This window comes from Lolium rigidum, chromosome 2 (assembly GCF_022539505.1).
Source record: "Lolium rigidum isolate FL_2022 chromosome 2, APGP_CSIRO_Lrig_0.1, whole genome shotgun sequence".
Classification (NCBI taxonomy): domain Eukaryota; kingdom Viridiplantae; phylum Streptophyta; class Magnoliopsida; order Poales; family Poaceae; genus Lolium; species Lolium rigidum.
This window is the reverse complement of record NC_061509.1, coordinates 187,103,487-187,119,368: the sequence shown is the minus strand read 5'-3', so window position 1 is coordinate 187,119,368 and position 15,882 is coordinate 187,103,487. Positions and strand designations below refer to the sequence as shown.

General features: G+C 45.7%; 1 protein-coding gene and 1 pseudogene across 1 annotated transcript; both read right to left on the bottom strand.

Annotated features, from left to right (window-relative positions):
* Nucleotides 1–2,259: 2,259 nt before the first annotated feature.
* On the bottom strand, nucleotides 2,260–2,714 carry LOC124692729 (annotated as a pseudogene).
* Nucleotides 2,715–6,602: 3,888 nt separating this feature from the next.
* On the bottom strand, nucleotides 6,603–8,228 carry LOC124692728 (elongation factor Tu, chloroplastic-like). Its single transcript, XM_047226158.1, has one exon. The coding sequence runs from the start codon at nucleotides 8,204–8,206 to the stop codon at nucleotides 6,797–6,799; it is 1,410 nt and encodes a 469-aa protein (XP_047082114.1). The 5' UTR covers nucleotides 8,207–8,228; the 3' UTR covers nucleotides 6,603–6,796.
* Between the last annotated feature and the right edge of the window lie 7,654 nt (nucleotides 8,229–15,882).

The window sequence follows — 15,882 nt, the reverse complement described above, 5'->3', positions numbered from 1 at the left end:
AAATCATGACTTAGACTTTATACTAATAGGCTTCTGGTGAGACGATAACCATTCAAAGATGTAGTGTAGGTCAACTTGGCAACCAATAAGGTGATTTAGTCCATTAACATCATTGAACCATCCAATGCATAAGCACACATAAAAGCTATTAGAACATATAACAAGTACTTAGTTTGCACTCGTTAGAAGAAAGAGAAACACAGGTAAAGATATTTAGCGTGATTATGGCCCATAGGCTCTAAGGTAAGGAACCCTGGCCTATATTACCATGGTGAGACAGTGCAAACACTCCATAGGGAACATTGTTTCCCTCAGATGAGGAGAAAATAAAGATGCCAGAGGACCGAGTACAGGCAAAGATGAAAACATGTCGAAACAATGCTATGTGAAGCATCCATGCACTCCTCCTCCTGAGCTGGTGACGGCACACCAGAGGAAATTTTAGCTGAGCTGTTGAGGGAACTGAATGTTTGGTGATTACAGGATAACCGAAGGAACTGGAGAAATTGTTTAGATGACAGTGTCTTATAATTGCTTGTTAAGCCCCTCGCCCGACTTGCAAGCCACCATACAAATGACTCTGGATCATGGTGGGAGATGTTGCTCACTGTCACAGCTGACTAATGACCACCCTTGTAAATCCAGTCATCCAGCTGTACCGCTGTTTGAATCTGAAGATTGAAATTATGGAACTAACTAACTACTACAAGAGGCATAGAGAGGGAACTCCATGGCCTCCATAGGTGGGGCTGGAAATACAGTAGGCGTGCCAGTATGGCAGTGGACAGAGATGGAGGCAAAATAAGCGCAAAGTCCACTTCAGGAAGACACCAGTATATGGGGTAAAACTAACAAAAAGGAACGCTAAAGCTAAAATCTATTGTATAAAAGGGGTGGCTCGCCCGTCCACTTGACTCCAACGAGCCACCACTGATGAGGGGAGAGGAAATAGTGGGAATCAGGATGCAATCTGAATGGGGATGCGGTTGACGAACCTCACTGTGCTTGGCATGTCCTTAGCTTCATAATGCCGATCAGAACAATATTGCTAAAATTTTACTCAAATTTCACCGGCCTTTTCTTATGTTCACATTCTTACAAACAAATTGCTGACAAATAAAAAAATGTATGTTCAGGTCCGACCAAAATGGTTTCAACTCCATCAATTTTTATCCAGATTTTCTGTTGATACACTCCCTTGACCTGATGAAGTTATCACAGGGGCCAAAACATTTTACCATTGAAACTAGTTTGTGTCAATACATTCAAAACATACACAGAAAGTTTTATAACCGTGGATGTGAATGACATTATTCAGTGTGTAATTCTTACAGTTCCTTCCAGTAGCTCGCTGATATCCATCATTGTCAGCTAATCTTGACTAGAAATAGCGAGGTCTAAGCAACTAAGCTAGCATGTCCGATCTCCTCATTTGGACAGAAGAGGAGCAGAAGCAGCTATTCAGAGACAACTGTAATGGTAAGCTAGCCTGTTTGGTTAGAACTACTGAAAAGTGGCTGCTGAATTATTTAGCCGCAAATGTATCATTCCTATATTTAAGCACCACTAGCAAAACATAATCAAAGCGCATTGACAGGCAAATGAGCGGGCTAGTTTGGCAACAAAGCTCCTCTAAAACTGAAGTATTATAAAATCATAGTATTTAACTGCCTGGCATAACAATACTTCAGTTTTGGAATAAAGAGTCTGAGAGTTGTTTTTCCAATACTTCAAAAATAGCACATTTTCAGCGACAATGAAGTATATAATACCAGTCTTTAGTTACAGCCAAAGACATCAAATTATTTGAAACTGATATTTTGACAAACTGTAGTATTGCTCAAATACTTCAAAAATACTTTGCTACCAAACAGAGCCTTAAGTGTGGATAGGTGGAACACAAGTACAGAAGGCGGATACATATATGGGCATACGGCATAGTACCTATCAATTCGACGATGCTCAGGTCCAGGTCAATCTTCCTCCAATCCCTCCCTTTCTCCTGCAGAATCACTTCTCTTGGCTTTGCATTCCCAAATGGATTCACCTTCGGTCCTGGCTTCAGTGAAGCTTCACTTCCCACAACTGATACCTGTACCCAGTACCCAGGGCTCCCAGGGCGTGAAGAGTGAGCCTGGCCTGCTGAACTGTGAGCTTCTGGGACAAATAGTTATCTTCTCATCAATCTCAGTCTCCGTCTTCCTCCAGTCAAGTCAGTACGTCCTCCCGGGGCCTTGCAGCCCCAAATGGCCGCGGCCGGCTCCCGGCTCGCCGGCTACGACCTGCCTCCGCAGGTGACATCGAGGTGGCCGAGGGTTCACTCTTGGGGGCAGCTCCTGGCCGCCGGGAACCCTGGGCCGCCATATCCGGAGCCGTAGGAGCAGAACCTACCGCCGAGGTGGGACCGTTCGAGCTCATCCTCGGCACGCTACCGCGGGCCGGTGGGCAGCATCATCATGTCCGCGGCGGTGAGCCCCTTGGGCTCTGCCAGCCGCGCCCAGGCCGTACGTGGCAAAACTTCGGGGAGCAACAGTATGGTGCCTATCTTCTTCTTCGACTTGCCGGCCCCGGCCCCGGCCACCGCAGTGGCAACTGGCAAGAGTGGGAAAACTGGCGGCGGGGGCCGCGGCGGTCTCCCGCTCCTCCTCCTCGGCGCGCTCGGCGTCCAGCGCCCAGGCACCGGTGCCGCCGAGGCCGCCCCAGGGCTTGGACATGGCGGGGATCTTAGGTTCAGGGACCGGGACGGAACGGAAGGGGAGGACCGAGGAGGCGGTGGAGGAAACGCCGCAGAAACTAAGGACATTTTTTATCGAGAGGAATGTTAGGAAAATCATAGAAACAGGAAATTTTCTTTTGATGACACTGCTTATTTATTTAATTTAAAGAAATAGAGCATAAGGACAGTGCATGAATTTTTCCTTTGGTTTAGATTTCATAGGAAAATGAAAGAAATTTTACAATCCACTTAAACCTTAAGGAAGAAGACAGGCCGTGTTCTTGAAAAAAAAGAGGCCACGCCCCCACAGCCTGAAAGATATGGCCGTTGCCAGTATGATACTATCTTCGTTTCAAAGAATAAGGTGTGCATGTATTTTAAGATAAATTTTAACCATATAAGTTGAGCAATACGATCTTGATTATATTATATGTAATTATTATCATTGGATTTATATTAAAAATCACTTTCTAATGATTCTAATTTTATGCAAACAACATTTATATATTTAAAATAAATTTTCGTCAAACAAAAAACGCGAAAAACAAAAGTATCTTATTCTTTAAAATGGAGGGAAGCAGTAGTAGAGGAGTTCGGGCGACAGTGGCTGGTGTGACGCGTGGAAAAGTTTAAACCATCTCAGCTGACTGGTGAGCTCACTCTCAGCACTGTACTCCCTTTCTCCATTTTGTAAAGGACAGATTGTCTCTCCCCCTTTCATGTTCATTGAATTTTCAGCCTTTCTGGTTTACAGTAGAAAAACTAGAGTAGTCATCTCAGGACTAGCTGGAATAATCAGCACAGAGAAATACATAACTTCAGATTGGTAGCAAAAAAAAAATTGACCTTGGCTACGGTATGCTTATGTCAACCTAAACAACTTTATTAACAACAAAACATACAATAGAGCATTACAAGGATTTAGAGGGATAGCGAGAAGCAAGGAAGAGGGGAGGGGACCTCAAGGTGGGTCATAGATATTACACCAATTATTTAAGGAAGCGGACGAGGGAGGGGGGGGGGGGGATAGAGTATCGGTGTGCCTAAAGCCTAATATCGTCAATGCATCGACGAGAGACTAAGGTGATGTCTTCCTGTCTAAACCGCCGCTCATTGGTGGGGAAGTGCTTCTTCCTGGCGAGCCATCGGAAAATCTTGCACTTGAGAGGGGCGGCGCTCTTCCAAACCTTGCAAGCCACCTCATCGATCTACAGATGCCTGAAAGAGTTGGAGTAGAAACTTTTGTTCGAGAGCTTTTTGTTAGTGAGGCGGCCAGTATGATTATTCGGGGTATCATGGCTCAGGGCCAACGAGCTAAGCTTGTTAGAAAGGTCACGGAGGTCAGCCTCAGCGTCCTGCGAAAGGCGCGGTCCAAGGGTGCTGCAGAAATCGGAAGTCATAGTTGTGGCAACATTCACATTGAGCCGGGTGGAGTGAGAGAAAAGGCTAGGAAAGCGATCTCGAAGGGGGGAGTCCCCAACCCAATGATCGAACCAGAAGGTCGTGGAGCTCCCGTCAGCGATGGTGACTTTGGAAACAGAGCGGAAGGCATCAAGGACAACAACGGTATCTTTCCAGACAGGAATGTTGAGGTGGTGGGTCACCTAGGTCTCTAGCATTATGCCAGCCATACCTACGGCTAAACCAGCAAGCCCAGGGGGCGGAAGTGTCAGAGTAAAGTTTGGTGAGGAATTTTGTTAGAAGGGCCGAGTTTTGGGACCAGATGGAGAGGACGCCAAGCCCGTCCAAATCTTTCGGGACGCAGATGTCTTCCGAGGCAACTCTGCAGTTGCCGCCATTGCAAGTTTCCTCCCGAAGGCCCGACGTCTTTTGTCAATGGCCTCAATGACGCCGGCCGGGAGCATGCCAGCCCCCATGGCGTGGGAAAGCATCGCTGTGAGGACGGAGTTTACAAGGATCAAGTGTCCCCCAATTGGGAGGCACCGACCACGCCACCCAGAAAGAGCGAATGTCACTTTTGTTCATGATCGGGACAAAGTCGGTGAACCGAAATTTATTTGTAGGTAGAGAGGGGGAGACCTAATTAGGTTTGGGGGAAGGAGGAGACGGCCGAAAGCGTGGCCATGGAGAGGGTAACCTCCTGGTCAGTCTCAATGGGGATGAAAGTACTTTTATGGTAGTTGATGGTGAACCCAGTAACAGCCAAGAAGTCACTAAGGACCCGCTTGAGGTTCGCAACGTTGCTCAGGGACCGCCCGAATAATGATGATTTGCAGCAATTCACATCGCTAAAGCACAATCAGAAGAAAATATTGATCGTTAAATCAGTACGAGTAGATTACAGTACTCCAGAAAAACTTCAGCTGCTTCCAGCAACTGAAAACGACACAGCCCTGGTTGCAGTCGCTTGACTGAACTTCTCATCGTGGCGAGCTGGCCTTTATTTAATACGGAGTAGTTTATGTGAACATCAAACCGGGATATTCTTTTGTGAATCTCCAAAGTCAGGTCCTTTCTTTCAGTTGGTGAACGGGTAACTATCAGGCACAACGTCAGCACAATAAGGAAAGACGGTGTGCCAAGCAGCAGAGCTCAGCGATGACAATCTGCTGAGCAGCAGAGTGAAGAAGAGTACTGAATTTCACATGTTTACATGAAAACACTACATTCTTCACCTAAAAAATATCAATTTTATGAACATCAAAATGATTTTATGCAAACTAAAATCATTTTTAGCTTCCTGAGCAACTTTTCCATAAAAACAGCACAGACGAGAAGCGACTCCATGGGCATCTCCCGGTTACACAAGAATGCGAATTTCAGACCACACTCGTACTGCAAGCCTTGAAAAGAGATGTGAGCGACTCCCCACTGTTAAGTGTTTCTGAAACAAGGTCGCAGCTGTTATTTCCTGAACACGTGACTGCCATGTTCTCTGGACCAGCTTCAGTTAAACACTGGGTGAGGCTAACAGAGTTCAAGTCAAATAGTCAATGATGCGCATGCTACAAGAGTAGAACAGAACACAGGGGAGCAAAATAAGCAACTACGCCCCAAGACAGGTATGAAGATCAAGGCTGCATCAAGAATTGGAACACACACGAGAACAAAATCAAACAACAACAACAACCGAAATCAGCATACCTGAGATGACACTAGTTGAACAAGAAAAGGTTTGACAAAACACACTGACCAGCAATTAAGCAAGCCTTGTCGCAAAACCTTACCTGAAACCTCTTTCTTTGCATTGAAAAAGATGAGCGGAAAAGAGATGTGAGCATCTTTCCGTTGTTGGGCGTGTCTGAATGTCCCAGCTGCTACTCCCTGAACCTGTGACTGTCATCCTCTACCAGCCTCAGTTAGAGCTACACACCATGTTATAAACACTGGAGATGGAGCCATTAGAACAGAATAGAAGGGAGCAAAATGAGAAGACTGAGGTTGCATCAAGAATTGAAACAACAACCAAAAGCAGCACATCTGTTGGGAAACATCTACGCAGCTTATTATTATGGTTGGAAATGCATAGGTTCAGATGACACTCCTTGAACAAAAAAATTTGATGAAACAAACTGACTTGACTATTAAGCAAGCCTTGTAACAAAACCTTACATTAAACCTTTTCTTTTTTGCATTGAAACAGATGAGCAGACCCATGGATGCTGCAGGTTATTGCTAACAAGCAGAAAATTGCATTGAAACAGATGAGCAGAAACATGGATGCTTCAAGTCATAAGATATGTCTGCCCCTCAAAAAGAAAGAAGTGTTAAGATATGTCTCTCAAGCAAGCATATATATAGTTGAAGCAGCAAATAAAGTATAACCTTCAACTCAGCAAGCCCCTGAAGCATCAGGCTCACAAGAATATTCATCTTGAAGCATATCGACAACAGTATAGAAAAAATGAACTAGCCAACAGATGAGTAATAACAAGAAATGGCACATCAAGATGTATCTTTGCCGTGAATATCATCACAAAGTATGCAAAACCACTTGAAGAAAAAAAGTGCCATACTACAATTTCACATGAGTGACCCCTAAATGCGTAATAACAACTACATCATAGCATATCGCAAAAGAGTAATAAATGCGGAAAATTCTCATGGTGGGCATTCAGTTTACTGAATGATGTTATTGATGACACCGGCGCCGACGGTCTTTCCACCTTCACGGATGGCAAACCTCATCCCCTGCTCGCAGGCGACGGGCTGGATGAGCTCGACGACCATCTTGATGCGGTCGCCGGGCATGCACATCTTGGCCTCCTCGTCCTTGTCGTTCATGATGTTAGTGACGTTTCCCGTGACGTCGGTGGTCCTCATGTAGAACTGCGGGCGGTACCCGGGGAAGAAGGGTGAGTGCCGGCCACCCTCCTCCTTCTTGAGCACGTAGACGACAGCCTCGAACTTGGTGTGCGGCGTGATGGATCCTGGCTTGGCGAGCACCATGCCTCTCTCGATGTCCTCCTTGGTCATACCGCGGAGCAGCAGGCCGACATTGTCGCCGGCGATGGCGTCGTCCATGGTCTTCTGGAACATCTCGACGCCGGTGACGGTGGCGTTGCGTGTCTCCCTGATGCCGACGAGGTCGACGGGGTCGCCGACCTTGACGGTGCCGCGCTCGATGCGGCCGGTGGCGACGGTGCCGCGTCCGGTGATGGAGAAGACGTCCTCGACGGCGAGCAGGAAGGGGAGGTCGGTCTGGCGCTGCGGGACGGGGATGTGCGCGTCGACGGAGTCGATGAGGGAGAAGATGCCGTCGACCCACTCGTTCTCGCCGCGCTTGAGGCCGGGCGTGGCCATGAGCGCCTCGAGCGCCTTGAGGGCGGAACCGGAGACGATGGGCACGTTGTCGCCGTCGTACTCGTAGGCGGTGAGCAGCTCGCGGATCTCGAGGTCGACGAGCTCGAGCAGCTCCTCGTCGTCGACCTGGTCCTTCTTGTTGAGGAAGACGACAATGCTGGGGACGCCGACCTGCTTGGCGAGCAGGATGTGCTCCTTGGTCTGCGGCATGGGCCCGTCGGCGCCGGAGCAGACGAGGATGGCCCCGTCCATCTGCGCGGCGCCGGTGATCATGTTCTTGACGTAGTCGGCGTGGCCGGGGCAGTCGACGTGCGCGTAGTGGCGCGTCTCCGTCTCGTACTCGACGGTGGCGGTGTTGATGGTGATGCCGCGCGCGCGCTCCTCGGGCGCCGCGTCGATCTCGTCGTACTTCTTGGGCGCGCTGCCGCCGACGGAGGCGAGCACCATGGTGAGCGCCGCGGTGAGGGTGGTCTTGCCGTGGTCGACGTGGCCGATGGTGCCGATGTTGACGTGCGGCTTGGTCCGCTCGAACTTGCCCCTGGCGGCGCGCACGACGAGGAGGCCCGGGCGCCGTCCGGTGGGGGAGGAGGAGGAGGCGGCGCGGCGGAAGCGCGCGGGCGTGGAGAAGCCGAGGGAGGCGGAGAGCGGGAGGCGCGGCTTGGAGGAGGAGGTGGAGGGCGGGAAGAGGAGCGCCGTGGAGGCGGAGGCGGCGGCAAGGGAGGCCATCTGGAGAGACGGGGGCGGGCGAGCTAGCTGGTGCCGCGCTGCCGCAGGTGGAAGGGGAATGGGATTGGGGATGGATAGGGGTCGGGGAGAGGATGCGAGAGTGGGAAGAAGGGTTCGCTTATCTAGAGAAGAAGGGTGAGGATTAGATTTGGGGGATAAGGGGAGGGCCACGGATTAGACCAACGGCCAGGGCCGAATCGTGTGGCTCGCACCCACCACGCCCACGGGCACGCCGTGTCTCGCCGCCGTGTCGGGGAACTTTGCAAGGTGCTGAAATGAAATCAGGTGCTGCGTTTGGGCCAGAAAAATGGGGGTGCGGCCCAGGTTCAGCCCCGTCGCGCCGAATGCCAACCTTTGCCTTTGCATTTGCCTTTGCACGTTCCTGTTCCACACTTGCACTGTCCTTATCACCACAAAACACAACGGCACGGAAGGATTTCATATTTTCTAACAGCATTTTCGTGCAGCAGCGACCGCGACTCCTTGCATCCAAAACTCCACGATGTACCTCAACAAAAAAAAACTCCACGGTGCATCTTCGACGTTCGCGGGGAGCTCAAAGCCCTCTCTCCACGGCTGCGAAGAATCACCATTCTTGACGGCGTCGTTACGGCCCTGAACCTTCCTCAAGCATCGGGGGGAAAACCCTATGTTCGGCTTGTCGGCGGCGCCATGGCCTCGTTACTTGGTCAAAAGCGCTATCTAATTTGCAACGGAGTCTCTAAGGCACCCTGGGTGGGCTCATCAGGATTTATACGTTTTCAAACAACAGCAGTCATGGTGACTACTTGCATCTAAACCTCCACAGTGTATCTTCGACGTTCGTGAGGAGTGCACGGGTGCAAAGAATCACCGTTGGCCATGTCATTGGTGGTGGTGGTGGAGTAAGAGGCGCGATGGTTGCATCGAGGACTAACATGTAGTTTTGATGTACCCTACAATTTGCCTAGGATTCGTCTCGTCGCGCCGAATGCCAACCTTTGCCTTGCATTTCAACGTCCATGCATGCTCCACGGCATGGTCATGTTTTTGTTGTGTCACGGCAAGACGCAAGGATATTGATGGATTACAAAAATATATTTTCTAATAGAAACTCCTGTGGCTACTACTAGTCACGACTGTGGAACGTGAACATCGAAAGGAGACATGTTTTTTGACAACAAAAAAAGAGGATGATATCTTGTATTTTAGCATAATTAATGTCACGAGTGACCTGATGAGTAAGCTTGTTGGCTGGCTAGAAATCAAAATGAGTACTCTTGCTTATGTGTAGTTGTATTTGCCAACTATTTTACTATGCACCCGCCTAAATTGGTAGTTTTGAATTTTGAGTGGTAGAGTCATCATCATAATGTTTGACCGGTGGAAACTTATTTCCTTTCCTCATGAAAGCTTGCACAAAGCTAGAGAAAAAAAATTAGTGGAGTGGAGTAGATTAGATGAATTCAACAAGAGGTACTCACCGTCCAAATGAACCCCTAATAAAAGAGTCAGTAGTAAGAATATTAAATATAACACGAGCCTTCAAATCATGGGATTGACCTATCATGTCCAAAAGAATTACTTGACATGAGGCTAGAAATGCTTTCAAAAAGTTGCGCACAATCCATTTATGACAAATTTGGCCTAGTTTAATTGAGAATCCATAGCTCAGGCGTTATAAGAATCACGGTCGCGAGAACCTAAAAATGCATTTTCAATATTTGGATTGGGCTATTGATAACCCACAAGTATAGGGGATCGTAACAGTCTTCGAGGGAAGTAAAACCCAAATTTATTGATTCGACACAAGGGGAGGTAAAGAATACTTATAAGTCTTAACAACTGAGTTGTCAATTCAGCTGCACCTGGAAAAGCACTAGCAACAGGGGTGATGTGAAAGTAGCAGTAATATGAGAGCAGTAATAACAGTAACACAGCAGCATTAATAGTAACACAAAGGCAATGGTACCAGAAAATAGTTGATACTACTTCCAATGACATGTAGAACGAGTATATGATGATGAGAGATGGATCGGGGTTCCCAGCTATCTACACTAGTGGTAACTCTCCAATAACAAGTGTTGGGTGAACAAATTACAGTTGGGCAATTGATAGGATTGAAATAGCATTAAGACAGAACATCAAGATTATTAATCATGTAGGCATGTTTTCCATATATAGTCATACGTGCTCGCAATGAGAAACTTGTACAACATCTTTTGTCCTATCAGCCGGTGGCAGCCGGGCCTCTAGGGAATCTACTAGAAATTAAGGTACTCCTTTTAACAGAGCACCGGAGCAAAGCATTAACACTCCGTAAAAACATGTGATCCTCATATCTAAGCCTTCCCCTCCAGTTGTCCCAATTTCTGTCACTTTGGGGCCTTTGGTTCCGGACATAGACATGTGCATACAACTTGTAGATACAATCTAAGCAATAAGTATAGAGCTTAAATCTAAGATCATGCCACTCGGGCCCTAGTGACAAGCATTAAACACAACAAGATTGCAGACAACAATAACTTCATAAACTTTGTAGATAGACAACCATAATGTAACAACCCATCGGATCCCGACAAACACAACACCGATTACATCAGATGAATCTCAATCATGTAAGGCAGCTCATGAGATCATTGTATTGAAGTACATGGGGGAGAGAATACCAACTAGCTACAGCTAGAACCCGTAGTCCATGGGGGAACTACACACGGAGCATGATGGAGGCGGTGGCGTCGATGGAGATGGCTTCCGGGGCACTTCCCCGTCCCGGCAGGGTGCCGGAACAGAGACTTCTGTCCCCCGAATTGGAGTTTCGCGATGGTGGCGGCGCCCCTGGAGTCTTTCTGGAGTTTCGTCAATTGGTATCGCGTTTTTAGGTTGAAAGGGGTGATGGCGTGTATTTCACACGTTCGTTGGGAACCCCAAGAGGAAGGTATGATGCGCACAGCAGCAAGTTTTCCCTCAGAAAGAAACCAAGGTTTATCGAACCAGGAGGAACCAAGAAGCACGGTTAAGGTTGATGGCGGCGGGATGTAGTGCGGCGCAACACCAGGGATTCCGGCGCCAACGTGGAACCTGCACAACACAACCAAAGTACTTTGCCCCAACGAAACAGTGAGGTTGTCAATCTCACCGGCTTGATGTAACAAAGGATTAACCGTATTGTGTGGAAGATGATTGTTTGCAAGAAAACAAGTAAAGAACAAGTATTGCAACAGATTTGTATTTCAGTATTAAAGAATGGACCGGGGTCCACAGTTCACTAGAGGTGTCTCTCCCATAAGATAAAAGCATGTTGGGTGAACAAATTACAGTCGGGCAATTGACAAATAGAGAGGGCATAATAATGCACATACATGTCATGATAAGTACAGTGAGATTTAATTGGGCATTACGACAAAGTACATAGACCGCCATCCAACTGCATCTATGCCTAAAAAGTCCACCTTCAGGTTATCCTCCGAACCCCTTCCAGTATTAAGTTGCTAAGCAACAGACAATTGCATTAAGTATGGTGCGTAATGTAATCAACAACTACATCCTCGGACATAGCGCCAATGTTTTATCCCTAGTGGCAACAACACAACACAACCTTAGAACTTTCTCGTCATCGTCCAGGTGTCAATGCAGGCATGAACCCACTATCGAGCATAAATACTCCCTCTTGGAGTTAAGAGTAAAAACTTGGCCAGAGCCTCTACTAGTAACGGAGAGCATGCAAGATCATAAACAACACATATGTAATAACTTGATAATTAACATAACATGGTATTCTCTATCCATCGGATCCCGACAAACACAACATAGAGTATTACAGATAGATGATCTTGATCATGTTAGGCAGCTCACAAGATCCAACAATGAAGCACAATGAGGAGAAGACAACCATCTAGCTACTGCTATGGACCCATAGTCCAGGGGTGAACTACTCACTCATCACTCCGGAGGCGACCATGGCGGTGTAGAGTCCTCCGGGAGATGAATCCCCTCTACGGCAGGGTGCCGGAGGAGATCTCCAGAATCCCCCGAGATGGGATTGGCGGCGGCGGCGTCTCTGGAAGGTTTTCCGTATCGTGGTTTTTCGCATCAGGGGTTTCGCGACGGAGGCTTTAAGTAGGCGGAAGGGCGAGTCGGAGGGCCGACGAGGGGCCCACACCACAGGGCGGCGCGGCCCCCTTGGCCGCGCGTCCACGTGGTGTCGGCCACCTCGTGGCCCCACTTCGTATGCTCTTCGGTCTTCCGGAAGGTTCGTGGCAAAATACGACCCCGGGACTTGATTTCGTCCAATTCCGAGAATATTTCGTTACTAGGATTTCTGAAACCAAAAACAGCAGAAAACGAAGAATCGGCACTTCGGCATCTTGTTAATAGGTTAGTTCCGGAAAATGCACGAATATGACATAAAGTGTGCATAAAACATGTAGGTATCATCAATAATATGGCATCGAACATAAGAAATTATCGATACGTCGGAGACGTATCAAGCATCCCCAAGCTTAGTTCTCGCTCGTCCCGAGCAGGTAAAACGATAACAAAGATAATTTCTGAAGTGACATGCCATCATAACCTTGATCATACTATTTGTAAACATATGTAATGAATGCAGCGATCTAAACAATTGTAATGACATGAGTAAACAAGTGAATCATAAAGCAAAGACTTTTCATGAATAGTACTTCAAGACAAGCATCAATAAGTCTTGCATAAGAGTTAACTCATAAAGCAATAAATCAAAGTAAAGGTATTGAAGCAACACAAAGGAAGATTAAGTTTCAGCGGTTGCTTTCAACTTGTAACATGTATATCTCATGGATAATTGTCAACATAGAGTAATATAACAAGTACAATATGCAAGTATGTAGGAGTCAATGCACAGTTCACACAAGTGTTTGCTTCTTGAGGTGGAGAGAGATAGGTGAACTGACTCAACATAAAAGTAAAGAGAATGGTCCTTCAAAGAGGAAAGCATCGATTGCTATATTTGTGCTAGAGCTTTTATTTTGAAAACATGAAACAATTTTGTCAACGGTAGTAATAAAGCATATGAGTTATATAAATTATATCTTACAAGTTGCAAGCCTCATGCATAGTATACTAATAGTGCCCGCACCTTGTCCTAATTAGCTTGGACTACCGGATCTTTGCAATGCACATGTTTTAACCAAGTGTCACAATGGGGTACCTCCATGCCGCTCGTACAAAGGTCTAAGGAGAAAGCTCGCATTTTGGATTTCTCGCTTTTGATTATTCTCAACTTAGACATCCATACCGGGACAACATGGACAACGAGATAATGGACTCCTCTTTAATGCATAAGCATGTGACAACAATTATTATTCTCATATGAGATTGAGGATATATGTCCAAAACTGAAACTTCCACCATGAATCATGGCTTTAGTTAGCGGCCCAATGTTCTTCTCTAACAATATGCATGCTCCAACCATTAAGGTGGTAGATCTCTCTTACTTCAGACAAGACGGACATGCATAGCAACTCACATGATATTCAACAAAGAATAGTTGATGGCGTCCCCGAAACATGGTTATCGCACAACAAGCAACTTAATCAAGAGATAAAGTGCATAAGTACATATTCAATACCACAATAGTTTTTAAGCTATTTGTCCCATGAGCTATATATTGCAAAGGTGAATGATGGAATTTTAAAGGTAGCACTCAAGCAATTTACTTTGGAATGGCGGAGAAATACCATGTAGTAGGTAGGTATGGTGGACACAAATGGCATAGTGGTTGGCTCAAGGATTTTGGATGCATGAGAAGTATTCCCTCTCGATACAAGGTTTAGGCTAGCAAGGTTATTTGAAACAAACACAAGGATGAACGGTGCAGCAAAACTCACATAAAAGTCATATTGTAAACATTATAAGACTCCACACCGTCTTCCTTGTTGTTCAAAACTCAATACTAGATATTATCTAGACTCTAGAGAAACCAAATATGCAAACCAAATTAGCAAGCTCTAAGTGTTTCTTCATTAATGGGTGCAAAGTATATGATGCAAGAGCTTAAACATGAGCACAACAATTGCCAAGTATCAAATTATTCAAGACATTTTAGAGTTACTACATGTATCATTTTCCAATTCCAACCATATAACAATTTAACGAAGAAGAAACTTCACCATGAAAACTATGAGTAGAGCCTAAGGACATACTTGTCCATATGCTACAGCGGAGCGTGTCTCTCTCCCATAAAGTGAATGCTAGGATCCATTTTATTCAAACAAAACAAAAACAAAAACAAACCGACGCTCCAAGCAAAGTGCATAAGATGTGACGGAATAAAAATATAGTTTCAGGGAGGAACCCGATAATGTTGTCGATGAAGAAGGGGATGCCTTGGGCATCCCCAAGCTTAGACGCTTGAGTCTTCTTAGAATATGCAGGGGTGAACCACCGGGGCATCCCCAAGCTTAGAGCTTTCACTCTCCTTGATCATATTGCATCATACTCCTCTCTTGATCCTTGAAAACTTCCTCCACACCAAACTCGAAACAACTCATTAGAGGGTTAGTGCATAATAAAAATTCACATGTTCAGAGGTGACACAATCATTCTTAACACTTCTGGACATTGCATAAAGCTACTGGACATTAATGGATCAAATAAATTCATCCAACATAGCAAAAGAGGCAATGCGAAACAAAAGGCAGAATCTGTCAAAACAGAACGGTCCGTAAAGATGGATTTTATTAGGCCACCAGACTTGCTCAAATGAAAATGCCCAAATTGAATGAAAGTTGCGTACATATCTGAGGATCATGCACGTAAATTGGCTTAATTTTCTGAGCTACCTACAGGGAGGTAGACCCAGATTCGTGACAACAAAGAAATCTGGAACTCGCGCAGTAATCCAAATCTAGTACTTACTTTACTATCAAAGACTTTACTTGGCACAACAAAACATAAAACTAAGATAAGGAGAGGTTGCTATAGTAGTAAACAACTTCCAAGACACAAATATAAAACAAAAATTATGTAGCAAAATAACACATGGGTTATCTCCCAAGAAGTTCTTTCTTTATAGTCATTAAGATGGGCTCAGCAATTTTAATGATGCACTCGCAAGAAATAGTATTTGAAGCAAAAGAGAGCATCAAGAGGCAAATTCAAAACACATTTAAATCTAAAATGCTTCCTATGCATAGGAATCTTGTAAATAAACAAGTTCATGAAGAGCAAAGTAACAAGCATAGGAAGATAAAAACAAGTGTAGCTTCAAAAATTTCAGCACATAGAGAGGTGTTTTAGTAACATGAAAATTTCTACACCCATATTTTCCTCTCTCATAATAATTTTCAGTAGCATCATGAGCAAACTCAACAATGAAACTATCACATAAAGCATTCTTATCATGAGTCTCATGCATAAAATTATTACTCTCCACGTAAGCATAATCAATTTTATTAGTTGTAGTGGGAGCAAATTCAACAAAGTGGCTATCATCATATATAGGAGGCATATTGTAATCATAAAAGAAAATTTTCTCCTCAATGCTTGGGGGACTAAAAAGATCATGCTCATCAGAGCCAGCTTCCCCAAGCTTAGAATTTTCCATAGCATTAGCAACAATGGTGTTCAAAGCATCCATAGTAATAACATTCCCATTAGCATGCATATAAAGCTCCATGGGTTTTTTAATTCTCTCTTCAAACACATCATGTCCTAAT